The sequence below is a fragment of the Telmatherina bonti genome (genome assembly GCF_933228915.1).
Source record: "Telmatherina bonti genome assembly, chromosome: 22".
In the NCBI taxonomy this organism is placed as follows: domain Eukaryota; kingdom Metazoa; phylum Chordata; class Actinopteri; order Atheriniformes; family Telmatherinidae; genus Telmatherina; species Telmatherina bonti.
In genome coordinates this window covers 19107510-19129734 of record NC_136631.1, presented here as the reverse complement: position 1 = coordinate 19129734, position 22225 = coordinate 19107510, and the positions used below count along the sequence as shown (strand labels likewise).

The 22225-nt window shown below is 38.2% G+C and overlaps 1 protein-coding gene across 1 annotated transcript; it reads left to right on the top strand.

Annotated features, from left to right (window-relative positions):
- Positions 1-510: 510 nt before the first annotated feature.
- manea (mannosidase, endo-alpha) lies at positions 511-4397 on the top strand. The gene is made up of 5 exons (XM_079262119.1): positions 511-573; positions 1201-1821; positions 2267-2376; positions 2504-2580; positions 3312-4397. Exons 2-5 carry the CDS (start codon positions 1308-1310, stop codon positions 3943-3945), a joined length of 1335 nt encoding a protein of 444 aa, XP_079118245.1. The 5' UTR covers positions 511-573; positions 1201-1307; the 3' UTR covers positions 3946-4397.
- Positions 4398-22225: the final 17828 nt, after the last annotated feature.

The window sequence follows — 22225 nt, the reverse complement described above, 5'->3', positions numbered from 1 at the left end:
TAACATGCATGTCATTGGATGGTGGGAGGAAGTCGGAGAGCCTGAAGAGAACCCATGCATACATGTGACAACATGCAAACAATACATAAAGGCCACTGTTCAAACATCACCATTTTTAATTCAATGCATGACAAATAAAAAAATATTCTACATCTATTTACAATTCACCTGCACACTTCTTTTGTTACCTGTTCTGTGGCGTTGTGTACTTGAAACATAATCAAAGATTTTTTTTTCTTTTACTCAGCAACCAAAAGTCCTATATTAGCTATATTTTCAAGCGAGTGTCCTTTTATGCAATACGCACTCCGAACAGATGGGGGCGATATTTGTAAGTGATGCATTTAAATCACCTCGGTGGCTGCTGTTGACTGGCCAGGACGCCGCTCGAGATGTCAGCTTCCTATACAACATGGATGAATCACAACAAGCGTCAAAGTCCTCGTCAAGCGTTTTCAGATCTGTGATGTTTCATAGGGTACGTTACGAACCAGAAACGCAGGTTGTGTCCTGTCATCTGCTTGTAATGCAGCAAATATAATTCATGAGGAATATTTTGAGCTGATATGCTGGGTTTGTTCGACTTTTGGCATTAAATTGTTGTAATTTTCACACACACTCCGGGTGATGCTTAACTGTAGGAAGATGAAACAAATGTAGCTGCACCGTCATGATGAGGTGTTGTCGGCAAGTCTGAAGTTCACTGGAGGCAGAGTATATTTAGCTAATGTCGCTAGCTTTCTTTTAGTATGTTTCGCTATGAATCTACTGCTATAAAAGGTGAAACACACAGTAGTGTAATAATAGCGCCATTTTTAAAAAGTGGGATACTTTAATACATAATCTAGCATGTTAGCTATATTGACAGCTTTCTTTCTAGTGTTGCATATTTGTATGTTTTGTTTTTTTTTATTCCAGTCAGTAAATAAATCTCACTTGGTGTATTCCTTAAACTGTGATCATTTGCTGGTTTCCTTTATTATAAGCTATCTAAATCAAACTAAAGCAGCAAAAGGAGGCAGTTAAATTGTCTTGATATAATTATCTCTGGAAACATATTACATTTGGTAAAAAGAAAAAGTATTTTTGCAAGGACAAAGTTATATATTAATATTTGCTTGTATCATGCATGTAAAATTTTAAAAATTGTTTGGAGCCCTTTTGTAAACGTTACTGTCTTTTCTGTCTTCAAAACCCCAGGCTAGACAAAACCTCTCAGAGGAGCATCAGTGATACTGTGCCCAACATTGATTCCCCATTACCGTCTCAACAATGAACTATGGGAAGCTTCAAGCATTAAGTAAAGCATGGCAAGGTTTAGGCGCAAATCTTGCATCACACTGATTGCTTTGGCTTTGCTCGTACTCATCATAACAGTGGTCTTAAAGGGACTTACACCTGAGGATTCCCTCTTCAACAGCCCAGAAGGCGTTGAGCTGTATCCAGACAGAAAAGATGATCCACAAGTCAAAAGACGTGATGACGATAAACATGACCAGACCAAAATGAATGGCTCTGCGCAGTCAGACGGGGATGCTGAGCTGGAAGCCACGCTTAGGAAGTTCCCGCCTCCAAACTATTATCTCCATGTCTTCTACTACCCATGGTATGGAAACCCTAAGTTTGATGGCAAGTACATCCATTGGGACCATCCACAGCTTCCGCACTGGGACACAAAGGTGGCTCAGGGATATCCACAAGGAAGACATACACCTCCTGATGACATTGGGTCCAATTTTTACCCCTCTTTAGGGGCCTACAGTTCCAAAGATCCTTCTGTCGTAGAGGCACATATGCAGCAGTTGCGTACAGCAGCCATTGGTAAGAAAACCTCATCTATGTTTTTCTTTTGTTTTGCTTTGTCTTTCAGTTATAAACTTTTGAAGTTATCATACAGCAATGTCATGAAGGGCATCAAAGATGTACACAAGCCACATGAGGAAGAAGTAGTGGGCAGGTGTGATGTGAGATCTATTAGAAGTTACATTAAAATGGTCCCATTGAGGTCAAAGTAGTCAATTACGTGTTTTCAGTTTGGGAAAAGTTTTAAAATGAAACAATAATGGCCTTGGTTGCACAGCCAAGGCCAAGGATAACTTTGCTGTTTTGTCATTTGTGTTCAGAGTTGTGGATATTCCAGTTTACTGTGTGTTATTTGCACTTGGGAGCTCACTATGTCCTGCATTGCTCTCTATTTGTTCACAAAACAAGATGTCCCATCTCACATTCAACTGATCTTTGTACTTTGATTATAATACTTTCCCAGGTGTTATTGCTGTTTCCTGGTATCCTCCCAAGACAAATGATGACAATGGTGAACCAATAGATGATATTGTTCCTATGCTATTGCAAGTGGCACATAAATACCACATTAAGGTGAATATAATGGCGGCAACAAATTTAATTAATGTTTTTATTTTGAGTGCATTTGTTCAACAGTAAGTCAGTTTTATTGACTTCTGTAAAAATATAAATTTCTATTTGCTAATACATCTTTTCACAGGTGGCTTTTCACATTGAGCCATACAAAGGAAGAGATGAAGTCAACATGCTGACTAATGTCCGATACATCATTGAGAAGTGAGTAGTAAAGAGTTTATGTAGTAGCTGTCAGATAGGGTGTGTGTATTGGGGCTTGTGTTATATCTGCCAACAGTATAATCTGCTGTCTAACCTAAAGATTAGTACTGTGCCATTGTTTCTCTAACATCACCCTTTTCTAACATGTTACACTTGGTAATGGAAAGCTGTCTGCTTGTTAGCATGTCAGCTAACATCTGCGTTAGCTTTAGCTTACATTGTCACTTATTTCAAAGCGAATTGTTTTGGGAAGGTTATCTCCACTGCTGCCATATTGTTGTCTGATTTTAAATCAAAATATTATCTTAAAAGAAAAGGGAAAACACTGTCTGGTTTTGATGCGCGATTACAATAGCATGCTGTGGCGGGGTCATCCAACATGGCGAGATGCAGCTGGGGTTAGCCTTCACACACTTTTATGCTCGTGGAAAAGGAGCCAATAATATTTTGACAGTATTCAATTCAATTCAGCTTTATTTGTATAGCGCCACTTCACAGCAATGTTGTCACAGGGCACTTTACATAATTGAATCAACAAACACATAATTTCAAGCCAATTCATACATAGCCTATAATAGAAACCAACTGATTGCATCGAAGTATGACAGTTTGCAGGTATGTTTATCAACATGTTATGTTTGCTTTATCTGTCTCATTAGTAAGGAGTGTATTTGAATTACTTTTAACTGTTTAACATCAACTTTTCCTGCTTTTTCATCTCTTCTCTTCAGATATGGAGAGCACCCCGCATTTTTCAAGTACCGGACAAACAATGGCAAACTTCTTCCACTTTTTTATGTTTATGACTCATATTTGATGAACTCTGAACAGTGGGCTAAACTGCTGAAACACACAGAGAGCAACAGCATCAGGGATACACCGTATGACGCCATCTTCATCGCCCTGCTGGTTGAGGAGAAACATAAGAGGGATATCCTGACTGCAGGGTTTGATGGTATCTACACTTACTTTGCTACTAATGGTTTTTCCTACGGCTCCACTCAGCGTAACTGGGGCTCTATTAAAGCGTTCTGTGAAGATAACAACCTGATATTCATTCCAAGTGTGGGGCCAGGATATATCGACACAAGTATTCGACCCTGGAACTTTCAAAACACTCGAAACCGCATCAACGGCAAATATTATGAAACTTCGTTGAGTGCAGCGTTGGAAGCCAGGCCTGACTTTATCTCTATTACATCTTTCAATGAGTGGCACGAGGGGACGCAGATTGAAATGGCGATTCCTAAAACGAGCCAGACTGTGTATCTGGATTATCTGCCTAATAAACCAACAATCTATCTAGAGATAACTCGCAAATGGGCCGCAATATTTGGTGGTGAGCGACGAAGATGGCAGGAGTGATCACAGCAGATCTATGTCAGTGTTTTAAAGTAATTGAAAGGAAATGAAGTTCTATTTGCATAATGTGCACTATGAGTAAAGTACTTGTAGACAGCATGAATAATGATTACTTCATTGGCTTAATTTGAACTTAAGTGGTGTGTGTTGTTATTTGCTTTTGAGTAAATTAATGTTTACTTTTGTCTCTTCTTTTTCCACAGCCTTACCCATTTAAAGATAATAAATTATGCTTTATCACTAGCTTTACCAAAACCAACTAAAACTGCTGGCAATATTGGTCCTTTACTTATCTGTAAATCCCTAATAGAAATAAAGTGTCCCATGGAAGAGGGAGGAAAAAAATGTGGTGGCACAAAGCTGTTGCTTCACTCTGTTTGCAACTGTGCCTCAGGCAAAGTTCCAGTAGAAAAACAAACAAAATGTTTTGGTATTTCAGAGGCATGCCAGTCTAAAACACTGACATGAATCGTAGCACTGCAAACGGGACAACAGTTCTGCTCTTGTAAAGCATATGTGTCTGTGTGAATGGCAGACTTTTTTTTTCTTTTTTTTTTTTTTTTAACTCTTGTGCAATAGTTAACATTGTTAAAGTTGTCTCTCACTATGTGTAGCCATGGTGTGAATGTATTTGCACAAATCACCTGAAAAAACTCAAGATTAGATATTGGAACAGCCTTGCAGCTTGCAAGTTCACCTTCATCTAGACATAAAACACCTGCTTCACATTTTGATGCAGGCAGTTTATGCAGACCTACAACAGCGAAGAGGTTTCAAATGTAATCATTTATAAGTGTGAATAATCAGGTATGAATGTTGAACAGTTTTGCATATATTATTCCTTCATTTTCACATGCTCATACATAACCAATGATCGGGGGAGGGGAGGGGGTGCACTGGATCCTAGTTAACCTGACAAAGTGGTAAAAGGTCTTATTGAGTAGTTGTTCATTGGAATTGTCAATATGTGAACCAAAGAAGTGTCTGTTTGTGAACAGTATCTGAGAGATGGTGGATACCCAATGAATGGCAGACTATTTGCTTCATTCCTTTAAAAAAAATAAATAAATAAAAATGTTTGAAGACTTCTGAAGATGCCTCAAGTCATAAGATCCTGCAAGGTACCAAACCTAACGGAGCTGGGACTGTCTTTGTCAAGGTTTTATCAAAAAGTGCCAACATGACCACACAGAGGATTCAGATCATCATGCAAACCAGTAGCCTTTAAAAGAGGAGCAGAGGAGGCCGTGCAAGGAAACAGTGGGGGAAGTCTGAAGCAAGTAGACTTTTACTTTCTGTTCTGATTCTGCCAAATACTGCAAAACTGGAAAAACTAGGCCAGCGCCTCACAGGACTGAATAATGACCCAAAACATGACAAAGGCAACCAATGGGAAAGAAATAGAATGGTCTTAAGTGGAGTCAGTCACCTCTTCTTACTGAGCACAACACAGACAGCAGAAAGACCTGCCGCACTAAAGTGTCTTTTGTTCTCTGCTGGTCATCTGTGCAGATGCCCTGGTATCTTAAGACATCTTTATAGTTTTGTTTTTTAAGCCAAAATGTTTCCTACCCTCTGCATTTGAACCTCTAGCAAAACTGAGTTGTCCCAAAGTTGAATGTTGGCTTCATTCAAAAGAAACTCACCTGGAAATCCTATATGAGGTTCCTAGATGTATTTTATCAGAGGTGGCCGTAGCCAAAGAAAGCTATTACCTTATTATGTCTTAAGGATGGTTTAGGCCTAAAACACCATTAGAAGTCCATTAGAGGATGTCATTATGTTTGGAGGAAGACACATTCTGTGTAGAGGTTTAAAAACTCGGGTTATTTCAACTCCTGCTGCTACAATTTTGACCATTCATTTACAAACGAGCTTCTCAGAAGTCCTTCAACTTGGAAGCCCCTGTAAATGACTAATTTACCAGATAGTTTGACGTTTAATAGTGCAAACCACGTTTGGCAGCCTTTTTATAGGTAATGTATCCTCCTTAGTGAGGCAATGATCCTTTTTATTGCAGCGACCCCAGCTGATCTGAATTAGAATATAGAGTACGCTACATATATATATATATATATATATATATATATATATATATATACATATATATATATATATATATATATATATATATATATATGTGTGTGTGTGTGTGTGTGTGTGTGTGTGTGTGTGTGTGTGTGAATTTGACTTAATTAAAATGCGCAAAAATTCACTGTTTGGTGCAGGTAGGCGACATGTGCATCACTATTACTGGGGATGGTTGTGGGGTGTGTGTGTGTGTGTGGTGGTGGTGGTGGGGGGGGGCGGAGGGGGGTAACGTTTGCATCCCTTTGCCGTCCATATACCTCCTGTTATTTTCAACAGTCCAAGTGGAGTTTGACCCTTTGCATCCTGCAGCAGGAATGATTCACCTGTTTCCTCCAATGTGGACCTTAAACGCATCTCAATGATGTGCTCTCGCGCTGCATCTCAGCATCTCGCTCGCTACAGCCTGCAGCTGCATTAACAGTAAACAGAGCAAGGTAGCGCATGGGCAGCCAGTAAGGAATTATTCCACATCACATAACATCCCTGAGCATACATGGCGTCCTTTCACACCCAGCCGCGAATTTGATGTTCAGGCTAACTGGATAGCCGCCCAATTTGCGCGAGGAGGATCACTTTATTTGAATTCGCTGCCATTGTTCGCTGCGTCGGTGTGCGACAGAAGGGAAGATGCGGCGCTCGTTGCCGGAGTAGCCTTGGTATCATCCTTTTTTTTTCCTCCCCTCCTTTAATTCTTTTTCTTTTTTCTTCTTCTCGACATCAAGTCGGCGGATGTCGGCTCGCTGCCGCACGTACAGCGGACAAGCTCATCTTTCCCCATTCAAAGCGTGTCCACATCTTCTAGCCTATATGTTGCAAGGTGTCTTTGAAAAGGACACGGACATCTGGGAGGAATGAGAAGAAAGCTTCGTTTTTACTCACGCCTGCCGAGATGGTGAGTAAAATGCATGGCTGTTTTTTTTTTTTTGTTTTTTTTAAAAATTTATTTATTTTTTAAGCTAATTATTATGATTTTGTTCTTTACTCCATGTTTTATTTGCAAAACGGCTAATTAGCAACAATCTCAGCTGAAAATGAGTGCATTTCTTATGCGTGTTTAATAAAAATGCCTGATGCACCACATATTATAAGTGGCATAGATTTCCCCATTGCTGATGCATGTGATTGATTCATTATTTAAAATATTGCTCCACCATTCCTCGCGTTGTTATTTCATCTCTAGCCCATTGCTGGTGTTTGGAGTGTCTTGGAAACATAAAGGCAGTCGTGTTTTCTTTTCATCAACTAACAGTGTCGTGTTGTAAGAACCATTTTAAAGAGCGTCTCCACTATAGCATCACGTTTTAAAATGACCTTCATTGCTCAGTGGTGGGAAATTAATTCTCACCTGGGATGGAGTCTGCACAATCGGTGCTTTGAGCTTTTCTGATACTATAAATGAAACCTATAGCCTATATTTTTCAGGGCATGAGCTCATTCTCTCTGCACTTTAGTCTACCTGTAACTAAAACTACGTCTGGGATTTGCAGCATCTCTTTGACTGATGCTTGCAAAATCGGTGGCTGCGTTTTTTATTTGTTTTATTTATTTATTTTCCTGCAGTCATTTCAGATGTAGCCCCGCTGCAGACGACTCGTCCATGCGACTTGCATGTCCCAAATAAATCAAAATGCATTTACCCAAAACCAGTGTTATTTAAATTGTAAATGGGTGCAAGAGCTGGACGAGTCTCTTTGTACTTTTGTGACATTATGTATTATGAATTGGCCTACTTCGTGTTCTTTAAAAACAAAAAAGTAAGAAAAAAAGGGGGCAACTTTTTTTTAATTAAATCTGGGGATGTAATAATATTGCATTAAGGATACACTTAGTAATTTCATATATATTTTATTAATTTCATATATATTTTTTTAAATGAATAGCCACACACAATTGTTTTGTGGAGGTCACCAGAATGATCAACTTTTTGATTCTTGAAGATGTTTAATGTTTCATCCAAGAGTATTTCTCCCAGCGAGCAGTCATAGTTTCAGTAGTTGAAACTGTTATGGTCCATACATAATATAGGAGTTTAATCGGTCACATGTTTCTCCCCTGGAATCTGTAGGGTTGTTGGCTGTTTTCAGCAGTTGGTTGTTTAGAAGATGTTGAGGGTGTCCTAAAAGGTCCTGTTGGTGATGAATCAACCTAGGGAAGGATGTTAATAGCCTCAAAATTCATCATATGCTTGAGCTGGGAGTGATGACATTGCTTGCATCTATTCCTCTCATTTAGGTACTGCTTTATGAAGATATTCCCAAGTTCTCTACACCGTCTCAGGTTTGATTTCAACGCCTGAGGCTTGACTTGTTCGCAATTCTCTAAACTTCTAAAAGACACAGCTCAGAGATGATGCCAAGTTTAGGCCATGCTGATTGGTTAAAAGTTGACTTGAGTTGGAAGAGGGCCAATGACAACAGATATCATGACATAAATAAAGTGAGAAAAATCAAAAGCAGAAATATTAGCTAATCTAGGCCATCTTAATTTGTCTGCTGTAGCTCATGGGGCAGCAGTCATCTTCCAATCACAATGTCAGTGGATCGATTCCATGTAAAGACTAACCCTGCCGAACTGGAAATTTATCCTCACACAAGTGTAAATGTTTTAAAAATGAGATTTATTGAAAGGGATGAGGAAAAATATAGAATAATAAAGAGACCCTGGGAGAGTGTGGTCACATGGGGCAGATGCATATGCCAAGACAGCTTGACTTTGGGATCTATAAATAGTAAAAAACAAACAAAAAAAAAAAAAAAACACAAGTCCAACATCCCACAGTGCAATCAAGGGAACAGACAATGGTCATACACAGAGAGGCAGAGATCAGGATACTTATGCAAGGGGGTTAGTCAAGAATCGGTGGTCGCTGGTCAGAGCAGGAGTCAGTGCCCAGATAATCACAGGGCAAGAAAAATCCGTTGTGGGCGAGGCAAGGATAATCTGGGGACATGACTCGGTTGGTAAGGAAGACTAGAACATAGATACCCACTGGATATCAAGTAGGCACAATGCTGTTGACCATCTGGCAGGGAAACAGAAACTGGAGAAGGTTTAAATAGAGGAAAGCACAGCTGAAAAGAAGGAGCAGTCAGGGAAGCCCAGGAGGAACAAATGAACTTGATTCAGGAAGCAATCAGTAAAGGCCTGGAAGAAGATGAACCATGACATTCCTGATTTCCCTAGACTACAAGGTGTCAGAAGGCCAACACACTGATCCTTGCGGTATCTATCTGGGGGTGTGTGAATTGGTGAATGTTTGTATAGTTTAAAGCACTACTGTGCGCTGCAAAAACTGAAATCTAAGTAAGAATAAAAATCTTAAATTGAGTACACATATGCTAATGTTTTTTGAAAGGTAAGATAATTCTTAGTTTTATGCCAGAGAATTCCTCTTATTTTAAGAGTATTTTTACTTGTTTTGGGAAGTCTTGACAAGCCAAATTTTCTTGTTCTGTTGGTAGATAATTTATCTTATTTTAAGCTACATTTACCTAATTTTTGTATATTTTTTTCTTGTTTTTTAAGGCTGAGTTTTTGCAGTGGGTCAACATGATGCTATATGAGTACAGTTCATCAATATTTATTTATCTTAAATTTTTGTTATTTTGACACAGGTTCATTCTTCTTCACACTAAAGACTATTGCTGATTTTATGTGTATGTTTTACTTATTTCTCAACCAGGCACCTAAGACTTGTTTGTTTTCATGTGTATATCAATTATTGACCCACACCTTACACTAACAGAATAATGAATGCTCACACGTCTATTTTAGTCTGGGGCTTGTGAAGCAAAGGGCTGTCTTTACTGAAAACCAAACAAGTTTATCTTACTTTTCACAATTTACATTTCCTCCTCAGTAGTGGTGGAGAAAGGTAGGTTTTTGGATGTATTATGATATGGATGTGGATAATTCTGAATTGATGTAAAATTGCAAAGAAAAAAAAAAGTTCTTTATCTGCTCATAACGCGATGTTAAAGAGTGCAGAAGTCAAAAATTTTGTCTGACATGCTCATAACAGACATCATGGCGTATAGTGAAATCTGAGTGAACCAAATGCAGAAAGAGAACAACAACACAAAAGGTGTTGTTCAACACAGGGCATTGTGGGTAAACACAACCAAAACATATGCGTCCCGGTAGAAATGTTTCATGGTGAGATGTGGATGAACATGGTTGAAGTTCTGACCCTAACCCTGATATGGTCAATCCAGACCCATGCAGCTCCATGTTTTGGTCTGAAGTGGTGGATTGGAAACAGAAGCTGTCCTGCTTTCACCAATAGCTGAATGAGAGTTCTGTCTTGCTAATCCTACATATGAGACACCAGGTTACAAGTTTTCACTTCGAAAGTTTAACTTCGAAAGCTGTCATAGTCAAGAAATCCTACAAAAAAACATCAAAATCCATCAATAACCACTTTATAATTGCAAGAATTGTAATCAAATCATGATGTGTCTAAAGATTCCTTACCCTACTCCTGAGTACTTCAGAACAGACCCAAAAGCAAAAGAATAAAAGATGGTCGTGATAGTTTAAAATAAATTTGTTAACACGTTTAGGATTCATTTATGTTTTTTGTGGAAGATGAAGACATGAACAGTTTGGAGAGTTAGTGTGGTGCTTTCAGGGGTATGGGTAAAGTAAGGTTTGCATTTTAATGCAAACAAGCTGAAAAAAACAAAACATGTGCCCACTCAGTTAAACTTAAAGTACCTTTTTCTACAGTTTGCTGATTGTCAGTATATTCATATTATATTTTAGGAGAAAAACTTCAACATGATAGGAGGGGGATGGGCGTTAGGTGACATATTCCATTTATCCAGGAAATGACCAGCCAGGCCTTGCCCTGCAAACCAGAGATACAGATCATAATCTGAGGAAAACAGCACGTCTTACTCATTTCATACACAGAATTGGTACGCAACATCAGCTAATTGTTCAAATTCTGGTCTTTTCAACACATTTTTTAAAGAACATATTTATCTGCTATGTATATTAAGATAAATTATATCCATCTTTATCTACCATTCAGTGCTATTGTAAACTCATATTTATGGCCGTTTACAATAACCCTTCCTGGATACAGTAAATGAGCTTTAGGTTTGCATATTTGATTTTCAAAGGTTTCAGTGTAGTGTGCTTAAAACCAAACTGCATTGCATTAAAGCTTGTTTTATTGCTTTATCTTAGAAGTGGCAAACATTTAATAAACATCTGTTAAACAAATATATTGAACACAACTTAAACATCAGATTGGTTGGTATAATAGTAGACAAGTAACGTTTGCTGATAGTTAGGAGGATGTGTAGCAACCATTGTGGTTATCTGCATGGTGTTATTGTTAATGTCGATTCAGTGCTGAAAATTGTAACTGAATAAAGGTTCAACCATTTTCTCCACTGTTGTCACTTGCATGCTCAGGATTGGTGCAATGAAATCAAAGTGAAGATTTAATGCAATTCACAGGTTTTCTTTTTTTTTTTTTTTTTTTTTTTTTTTTTTTTGTCTTTACACATTTGTAGTGCAAATATCATCAGTAAGATGAGAAGTTTACAGTATATCTGTAGAGAAATGTGGAAGGAACTTTTACTTACTTTTACTTTGCCTTCATTAGAAAATGGATGTGCATCTTTCTATAGAACAAGATACATATTTTGTTGTAATGCCATGAGATTAAGTTACAGATGTCATCAGGGCCTTTGTACAAGCAGAAAATCCTGTCAGTAGGATTAACAGTCAAATGAAACCTTAGCCTAATGATTGCAAATGTTAAACTTGTCCATGCTAACATACGACAGAGTCCACTGCGGAACAGAGTTTCTCTATCATCTCTGACAGCTAGACACAATTTTATACCTAAGAGAGTTTAAAGATTTACACATACCCAGATTATGATGTTAATCTTTTTGCACATGGAAAGCAAGTGCAAGGATTTAAGAATTGGTGTAAAGAACTCCACCTGGTTAATGTTGCTTAACAGTATTAGCATGAAGATACTGAACTATTTGCAGCTGTACAAAACATATACCGAGATTATATTTTTTTTATGAATGTATAAAGACTTTTTTATGGAGCTTTTCTTTCCAGAAATCCTGTGCTTCACTGGAAGCTGTGCACCATCTGTGTAGTTATGGTTGGACATATAATCCTGATTGATCTTAACAAAAGGGAAGATGCAAATAATACAAGAAATAGGGCTGCTGATGAATCTCTGAGGAACTCATCGTGTTATTTAACAGCCCAATCTCACTACACAACATGCAATAGCTACAGACCTGAAATTCACTTTTTATAATGAAAAAGGGAGGGTGCATCTGTATGGTCACATAGGATGGATTGACACAGTTTGGGGAGGGGGTTACTTGTGAGCTTGAAACAGGTAATTTGTTCCCCTACACATACCTCAAACTAATAGATCGATCTAATTTGTCGTCTTTGTCTCTTTTAATAGTTGTCATGTAGGTGTTTCTTTTTGGCTTTTCAATCTGTGCTCTCCTTTCCTGTTTTATCCATTCTGCTTCATCTCTTTCCACTTAGCACAGAAACTAAGGGAAGAAAATATTTGTCAGCATTGAAATCCATCTGGAAAGAAATTCTACCGCTTTTGAGATGAACATACTATCCTGTTCTTACCTCAGAATACTACATTTGTTGCTGGCTCAGATGACCCTCTAGTGGTGTCACAGCTGCATCAGTGCTCTTGTCTCCATGCTTTACTCCTTCCCTGTTTTGGCTTCTTGCTTCTCGCCATAGAAACAATTTGTTTGAAGTGAATGAAAATAAGTGTTCAAGCAACCTCTGTCTTTCCTATTCTGGCATCTGACATTATCTAAACTATTTACATTGCTGTTAGTTTTTTCTCTTTTTTAAATTTCTTTAAACTGCATCAATCCACTTGTTGGTGATATTTTCTCTCTTGTCTCCATCCTGTCTTCTTTTACAGTTCTGTCTCTTTCTCATTTCTTTCCAGAATAACACCTTGAATGATAATAAAAAAAGAAGAAATAAAACTGCTGACATAAGCAGTCTTTGCAGACTTGGAATCAAGATCAGCTATGTACATTTTTCAAATTTATTAATTCTTTAAGCTACATCAGTGGAACAAGCCTTTCTGATGGCTGCTTCTCATACTCTGTTATTCCGCTCGGTTTCAGGTTTTTTCTGCATCATCTCTTTCCACTTGATTAGAGCTTTATTGAAGTTAAACTACTCTTGAGAAAAGCCAAACTCTGCGATGAGCATCAGCTTAGTAAGGTTTGTGGTGGTTGGTGAATTTCTGAATCTTGTTTTTATCCTTTATTGTGGGCTAAATCCATGCTCAGATGGCACACTTGCAGCTGGTATGACCAAAGTGGTTTTAATCAGCTTCTCCTTTTCAGTGAATGGACCATTATGTTCTCTCAGGACAGCTTCTGAAAACTGTTGAAAGGACAACAAGGCATACAAGTCAGTGGAAACTATAATTGGCTTCAGTATCACAAACTCTGACTGTGTATCCTCTGCCACAATCACATAGTTCACAATTTTGGCTCCAAAAGTTTCAACCATGACAGAAACTTTGGTGTGTCAGAAGGGAATTTTCGGTCAGTTTCACTTATCAAGGATCCACCGTACCTGCTCTTCATGTCATCAAAGACTGTATTTTGAGTGTAGCAGTCAAAAACTTTGTTTCCTTAAAATGCAATAACTTGAAGAGTTGAAGAATTCCTCTTCTGCGTGGCCAGAGTGGACTATATGTTCTCTTAGGGCCTCATTGGTACTTTCAGCTATTGGCTGTACTGTGGAAAAGTACAGATTTTCCCTTTGCAAAGGTTTTGAGAGATAGACGTGTGCCAGTATATCCTTCATCGTGAGACAGAGAGCCACAAAGCTGAACTTTCTGACAGCTATCAGTGGACTTTTGGTTTTGTCAGCATCTTGAGGAAGCCATGTGCTCCAAGACATCTCTCAAGGGATTTCAGTGATCATACACCACCGACACAGGATTTTGAATTGACAACCACTACACTGTATGTGGGTGATCTTCAGTCAGGCTTCATGCAGCAGTTTCTGCAGTCCCTGCAGTTTGTTGCTTCTGACAACAGTTACTGAAGAAATTGATCCTAAACCCTGCTGAAACCTTTTCACCTGCTAGCAGCAAGTGCAACGTGACGAGCTGTACAGCGCGCACCAAACAAATCTGAGTCGTATTCAGAGGTGTATAAAGTAGAAGAAAAAATAAAGTAGAAGTCCTGCCATGTTTCTGGATCTACCGATGCATTTAGAACAGGTGTTTTCACTAACAGCCTCATCTACCTGCAGTGGAGAATTAAATTCATCTGGTTTAGTGACTGGTTGGAAAGAGACTTCTACTTTCTACTTCCACTTCCTACACCTCTCGTTATATTTCTCTCTGAGTTTTTATTAACTCCTTGGTGGCATCCTGTCATAACAGCAGCACCATCAGTACAGAGTGCTGCATGTTATTTTTCCATGTTCTTCTCAGTCAACAATTGCTTCACATCTTCAGCAATAGTATCTGCCCTCCCATCTATAATTCAGAGTTCCTAAAACGTTTTTAGGTTTTTATCTTCTATCTACCTGACATAGGTAATAATGTTAGATGTTATGTGTTAATGTCAGTCAATTCGACCAGTATTGATAAAAACATGGGACTTTTTTTGCACAGCTTTGTTTATATCTTCCACAAGTTCATTGCAATGGCTTGGTGCATTTCTGAAGACTTCTTTTCATTAATGTAACTGCCATGGCTGGGTGTTTCTATGTTGAGCTTATTGAAAGCAGGATATTCCAAGACCCTTTGTCTCCTCTATACTGTGCAACTGTGCCTCCTCAACAGCTTTAATCATCACATTTCTTTTTTTTTTCTGAATCTGCCCAACATTTTCTTTTAACAGCTGCTATGTGAGAAACGGCATCAGAGTGGCGGTGCATAGTTGATGTTTTGTTGCATCGGCTCATAAAGGCACAGTGCCATTCGTTATACAAATAAAGCAGTTCATTTCTCCATTGTTTTATTCAAGCCACACATATAATCTGAGCCAGTTAGTCTGAAACTGCTTTCTGGAGTTAACAGCATGTAAACACTTTAGTGTGATCCTGTTTTTATCAGGTAAAATGGTTACTTTCTTCAGCAACAATGGAAAAGATGCTCAATCTTTTTATGTATTCCTGTATTAATGAAATGATTTCAGTTTTTACTCAGTGGTTCTCTGAGCTGTGTAGAAATGCTCCAGACTGAAACTGACTGTTGAGAAAAAAATCCAAATGGTTTCATATAACTCCAGTTGTGATTTCTTAATCAGCTTCAGAATCAAGTTAAAAATAAATTTATGCTTCTTGATCACAACTGTATGAAATTGATTCAGACTAACTAACTGCAGCCCTGTGATGACCTTAAGACTCGGAAATCCTCTGACCCAAGTTTGTTGATTGTTGCTTGACATTGGCTCTGAACAAGGGGAGACCCCGCTTTTGTAGCTGTTTTCTAAATCTTATAACTTAAATCTTTTGCATTGGATCTTGGGATCACTTAGGATCCGTAAACACTTTAAACAGTTAAACATGCATATGTTTACCTCGAGCTGTTTGGGATTAAACTGTGCTGAATGAATTCAACTCACTAATCAAGTCTCAACTACAAAAATATTTGTAAGAGTTTGCAACTGGGCACTAGAGGTTCTGAGCTGCACTGAAATTGAGTTTAGGCTGCAAATAATGCATTTCTTATAAATATATTCAATGAACTGTTGTTGTCCTTTTGGTTTGTCACCTATTGACGGGGTTGCCACAGCAAATCATCGCTAAGGTGAATCGGCACATGTTGTATGTAAGATGCCCTTCCTCACGCACCCCTGTGCATTTATCCGGGCTCAGAACCGGTCTGAGCTGGTCCGAGCCACACAACAAGCAGCACAACCACCTGAGCCACTGCCTCTCCCAAATGTATTAAATGAACAAAAAGTGAAAATGGTTTTGAAAGTCAGCGTAATTAATATAATGAAAATATGATCAATACAGTTAAACTGCATTTTAGTACAATTATCTAATTTTATCCCTCTTTTTCTTCTTTTTTTTAATTTATTTTTTGCGTGTTGTTGCTTGTGCTACAAGGGGCCGAAGAAACTTTCATCCGAGGGAGGTTCCCATCAGCTCGTTCCACTCCTCTTCCACCCTCTCCCCTTCTCTCCTCCCGGGTGTGGATGGCAGTGAGGATGGTCATAAAAAGTGACAGAAAGTCAGAGCGCTGTCCTCAACGCAGACTCCAACAAATCAATCTGTCCAACAGCTGCAGAATCATCACAGAGGCTTCAGCACATCCGCCTGTAAGAGTAAGACAATTTGCACACTCCTTCCCTGCACACTTCCTTGTATTCTTCAACATCCTTGTTATCCTCAGCCGGCTCAGAGCTCTATGCAGACCTCCACTTGTTTTGGGGTTGTTACCCGACTCTACGAGTAGGAAAATGATATTTTTAATAGTTTCCAATGAAGATCTTGCTTCAACAGTTACAACAACAGATTAACAAACAATGAAGTAGACTAAGACCCTTATTCTGTAGGCCCACCGAGTATGTTTATGAACCAGTCCATTTATAAATTTGCGATATGACAAATGAAGTGGACTTTGGGAGCAAATAGATAGAAAAATGTGTTCCACCAGATTTTTTTTCTATGCAAGTATAAATTAGCATATAATCATAGTTATGTGTTGTCAAGAATTAGACTGTTATTTATGTAAGATGTGGTTTGCAGCGTCTATGTGTTAAACAACAGTATTCACTAAGACAGTGAACAAGCTGGTTTTCTTTGTTATTAAACACGTTTTTGAAGAATAGAGAACATGATCATGTGTTTTCCTTTGTAACCGCAGGCTCAAAAGTGCACAGACGTCACTTTAGAGTTTCTTGAATTACCAGTTTGTTCTCTGCATGAGCGTCACAGTCACTAAATATATGGTGTGAAAACTCGTGGCCTTAACCACATCTGTATTGTTTTTGTCTTTTTTTAAATTTTTGTTTCAATCAAATCTCATTCAGATTCACATTATTTAGATCAAGTAGGACATTCTGGTCCAATCTGAAGTTAGTCAGTCCTGCCTGTGATAGCTCACAAAAACAGCTTGTAAAAGATTGATGAAAGGGTGTGTGGGAGTCTTTTGTTAGGGGAAAAGCATGAATGGTTTCAAATGGCAAAAATGTACTGGGTGGAGTCAGTAATGGTCAAGAAGGAATGTATTTACTGAATAATTTACTGACATATTAAGAACTGAGAAACATTTAGTGACAGGCTGAGTGAGCTCTCTTCACAAAGCATGAACTTGCAATCCTGTAGGCATGCGCTTTCATTTAAACGGGATCTTATTATCATATTGTTTTTCCAGTTACATGAATTTCAAACTTATAATGACAAATTGTATTTTAAGAAGGGTGTGGTAATGGCCTCTGGTAAGGAAGAGTAGTATTACAAACTGGTCATGCTTTACATACATTAAGCATTGGGTTGCTTCCTAGAACTTTGCGATATCTCCATTGTGTTTGTGGTTTTAGAGTCAAGTTACAAGCTGCTGTTTAGGTGGCAAAAGAAGCTCAGAAGCTCTTTGCAAATTTGTAATTGTGAAAACTCCAGAGTGATTTTGCAAATCTAATAAACAAATATTTTATATATAATAACATTAAAGAGTTTTATTTTTAAAAATGAAACATTTCATTATTTCATGCTGATCAGGATTTTGATGGCATTAACATCTCAAAAATGTTTGTAGGACTATGTTAATCTCTGTCAGTCCCCACTTTTAACAACAGCCTGTTAATGTCTGGAGTCTGAGGAGACTAGCTGTTGGACCTTTGGGAGAGGATTGTTGCCTTGTGAAGTAACTAAATAAAAGTACCTGAGGTGGATAGTATATGTCACACTTGGCATTTCATAATGTGGCAAACGTTTTTAGCTGGTGAAGGATTTGGACTACAGGCAGGACAGTCCACCAACTCTTCTGCTATGAAGTCCACTGTTGTCATGGAGACAGTGGGTGGTTCATCATTATATAGCTGAAATATGTAAGTCAAGTGGGTTTTCCACCGTGATATTTATCATGTAAGGAAAATTGCCTTGTGAATATTGATCTAAATACTGATCTTTTAGCATTGATAGCATTGATGCTGCTTTTCCAGATGCTGCTTAACCAAATGGTTAGTTCCACAATTAATGGATCCATGCGCCATTATGGAAGCAGCATCCTGATGAAATTGCACTACACTTTGTAAATTTTATTTTATTCTATTTCTGTTTTAAAAAAAAAAATCCAACTTCTTTTCAATTTAGCTCACATAGACTCTGTCTATCTAAGGTATGTTTTATAGCATGTCATGTTATTTACTTTTTGACATTTTATCTCGGTAAAACAGCTAGAGGGGCATGTTGTTACATTTCCTTTTAGTAGTTCTTGCTCTCACAACCTTTGGTTGTCCAAAACCTTTTTGAGACGTGTTGCTTGAGACGAGCTGACAAATTTCATAAACCACTGAAGCGCCTTACTTTCAACATGAATGATTTTGTGTTCTGTTGTTAATAAAATGTTGGTTTGTGTAAATCATTGCACTACTTTTACTTTACATTTCACAGAATGCCCCACTTTTATAAAAAATATGGGGTTGTAAACTCACCTGAGCACTATCACCATAGAGACACCACAGCCTGATGACACAACCAAAAGTTATAGGCCCTAGTTTATCTCTGTACTATAATCAAATCTGTCTGAACAAAGGCTGTTTTGTAAAACTGATTCTTCCATGATGAGCATGTGACTAAGCTACAAGCAAACCAAAGAGCTTATGACTGCTGCTGACACAGAGCATGTTTCAGCTGTTTAAGAGGATTTGTCTACATGAAAATGTATTGATACCGTAAGCTTTTAAAAGGGGTTGCACTAATCTGGCTCTCGTTCTTTGGTTGTAGGTCTGTATACTAAAGCCAGAGATGATGGTAGGAGTGAAAGATATGAAGGACTGTTATGTTTCCTATATGGTATGAAGGAAATCAGCATTTGACTTAGTGATATAGATGCAGAATAGCTTCAGTGACTCATGGAAAATGTCATTTTCTATCCATGTTTATTTCTGACTTTGGCACTTCAGCTTGCCTGAATGGCCTCTTTGGTATTTTTGTTTAATTTTTGTACTGATTCACCTGTTTGTTTTAGAAGATTAAAGGGGACCCTAATATTATCATTTTTTTAATTTAATTATATTTGTCTAATCTAGACCATTAGATTAACTTTGCACCCATAATGACTTCACAACTTCTGAGGAAGGTCATCACTTCATTATTAAAAAAACAAACAAAAAAATAGTTTATTAATCCCAAAAGCATGTAGATCCTTTTGTCAGTTCTCATTTCAATTTAAAGCTTGTATTCACACTGCCTCTGTTTGGTCTGCTAGTTCGGTTTGTTTGGAGCAGTGTGAATACAATGCGGGACTCTTGTATGGAACAAAGAAGTGAACTCTGGTGGGCTTTGAACACTGGGCGTCTCAGTCCTCATGGTGTGCTGACATTATGAAAGGAAACGGACCATACAGCTGACCATAGACAATGAGTAATATAAGATGTGACATGTTGGATAAGTAAGGATTAAACGAGGAGCCGTGCATTACACAGTTAAGATGCATGACGTGCAGCCGCACTATGTGTGAGTATATACAAAATTAATGCAGCCAGTAGGCATTAGAATGATTATTGACCATCTTATGTTGATAACTCGCTGCCTCTCCTGCTGCTCATACTGGACACATTATAGTGTAGGTTTAAAACAACAGACTGCATAAATGTGGTTCTGCTTTATTGTTTACTTGTGTAGAATTAGTCATTTGTGGTCCTGGCTCATCAATGAGCTGGATTATCTTCTTTTTGGTCAGTCTACAGAGCAGCTGATGTAATTGTGTAACATGGTCAAGGCGGTTTGGTGTGCTTGAGTGACGTGAGGTGTGAAAGCAAACCAAACCAAATAAAGGTTCAAAAAATGTTTCTCCACCCAATCAAAACAAGTCCCCTGGAATATTCTGGTGTGAATGTATCGTAAAACTCAACTTGTTAATCAACTCTCCTCTTAAAAAACTTTCATTCATTAATTCATTCATTATCCTAACCGCTTAGTCCAACGAAGGCTCGCGGGAAGCTGAAGCCTATCCCAGCAGTCTTTGGGCGAAAGTTAGGGTACACCCTGGACAGCTCGCCAGTCCAGGGCTCTTTAAAAACTTGTTGCAAAAAATTGGCTGTAATTGCTAGTCCTGCTATTGAGTCCTCCTTAGAGTTTTGGAATTGATGTTTCTGTCAAAATAACGGGTCCAAATAGCAGACACAGACTACAATTGAAACACTTGTAATGAAAAGCAGGCAGGGATGGTGAAGCAGGTGGTGGAGCTCACTGGTTCAGTCGGTTTTTCCAGGACAAAGAGTTGAAATTAGCTGCATTCCCGAAAGAGCCACATAGTCTTAAAGTTGTAAGAAGGAACCGGTTCTACTTGAATTTTAAACAATGGGAAAGCCAGAAGAAGGTGTGGTAGCTGTCAAGTGAAGGTGTGTAGAGGCAGATGGAAACAGTTGAGCATGTGAGAAGACAGATAAGCAGAAAGATACTGCTGGAGGCTTCAAGGAAACACAGAGCAAAAACTCTGCTACAGTGTTTAGAAATTGACAGCATGAAAGAAAAAAAAAGAGACATGCTTACAGTTTCACATACAGGCAAATTCTTCTGCTCCATTGGGTACTTTTATCTGGGTAAATTTAAATGTTACATTAAAATAAATTTTAAAACCTGATCCAATACCTCATCCTAAAAAAAAAAAAAAAAAAAGTATCAGCTGAAATGTTTTCTGATTGGCCAGATTGATGAAGGCTTTTTGATGGGGCAGACAAAGAAGAATTTTAACCAGAATATAGCCTTGGTTTTAGGCTCCAGTCTCCTCATAAGTCACAGTCTCATTCATAGATTAGTCGTCCTTGAAGGGTACCAAACAATTCCAAACAATTTTGCAGTTGTGTTGCTGTCCAGAAAAAACAAACTGCATCCACTGATCCACGATTGCTGAGTTTTATGGAAAATTTAACTAGTTAATTAAAATTAGAAACCTAACATGTGATAGTGACCAGGCTGGTAAAAATAATATCTAAAATAAGAAAAAAAAACTTCCTGGTCAAATTAATCCTTTTGGCAAAATTTAGTAAATCACACAAGCTTTTGTTGATGAAAATGTATAATTATAACACCACATATAGGCCAGATAACAGGGACACACATGGCAGTTACCCGCTGAGTAAACCTCTACGTGACTCTTCACATACACCTGTGCTATTGTTTTGCTTTTTCCACTCTGTGCTAAACCGGTTCTCTCTCATTTTCTTTCTCTCTCTCCCTGCTCTCTTAAAGGAGGCATCATTATGAAGACCTGCTGATTCAAGATCAAATTCACCTCATTAGATCAATAAGGACCCTTATTTTTCTGCTCAAGAGCAAAGAAGCATCTTTCAGCTGTGACCTGCAATTTTTTTCCTATGAGCACTAAATCACGAAAAAGACTGATCCAGCCCTTTGTTTCCTGCAATTACAACAATTACTGCCCTTGCGTGGATTTTGAGCTTAAAGTGAAAAGCAGGTTTGTATAGAAATCTGACCAAAGAGCTGTAAGAGCTGTAAGAGTTGGTGCTGATCCAAAATACCGAGTACTTTCCAGATAGCAGGCTAAATATTCAAGACAACTACATTTTAAATGTGAAATGTGAGTTTTAAAGTCAATAATGCAGCATAATAGTCATTATTGATCATTTCTTGTCATGAGTGAAGAATTTCTAAAATAATACACTGCCCTTCCAAAAAAGAAGTCACACAAAGTGTTTTGCTAGGATCGTGTAATGATGTCTTGAAGATTCTCAATAGGGTTCAAGTGTGGACATGGTGGCAGCCCTTTCATGTGTTAAAATGATGTCTCGTGCTTCCTGAACCACGCTTTTCAATTGGAACCTGAATAAATCTGACATTCTCATCTTAGAATATGTGTGTGCTAACAGGAAAAATAAAAACAGTCACTGCATGACCTCATCATTCAGGTTATTCAGGCATTCAGCTGACCTCATTTGGCACATAATGTTGCTGAACAAAGACCTGAGCAACTGCAGCAACTCCAGATCACCTCACT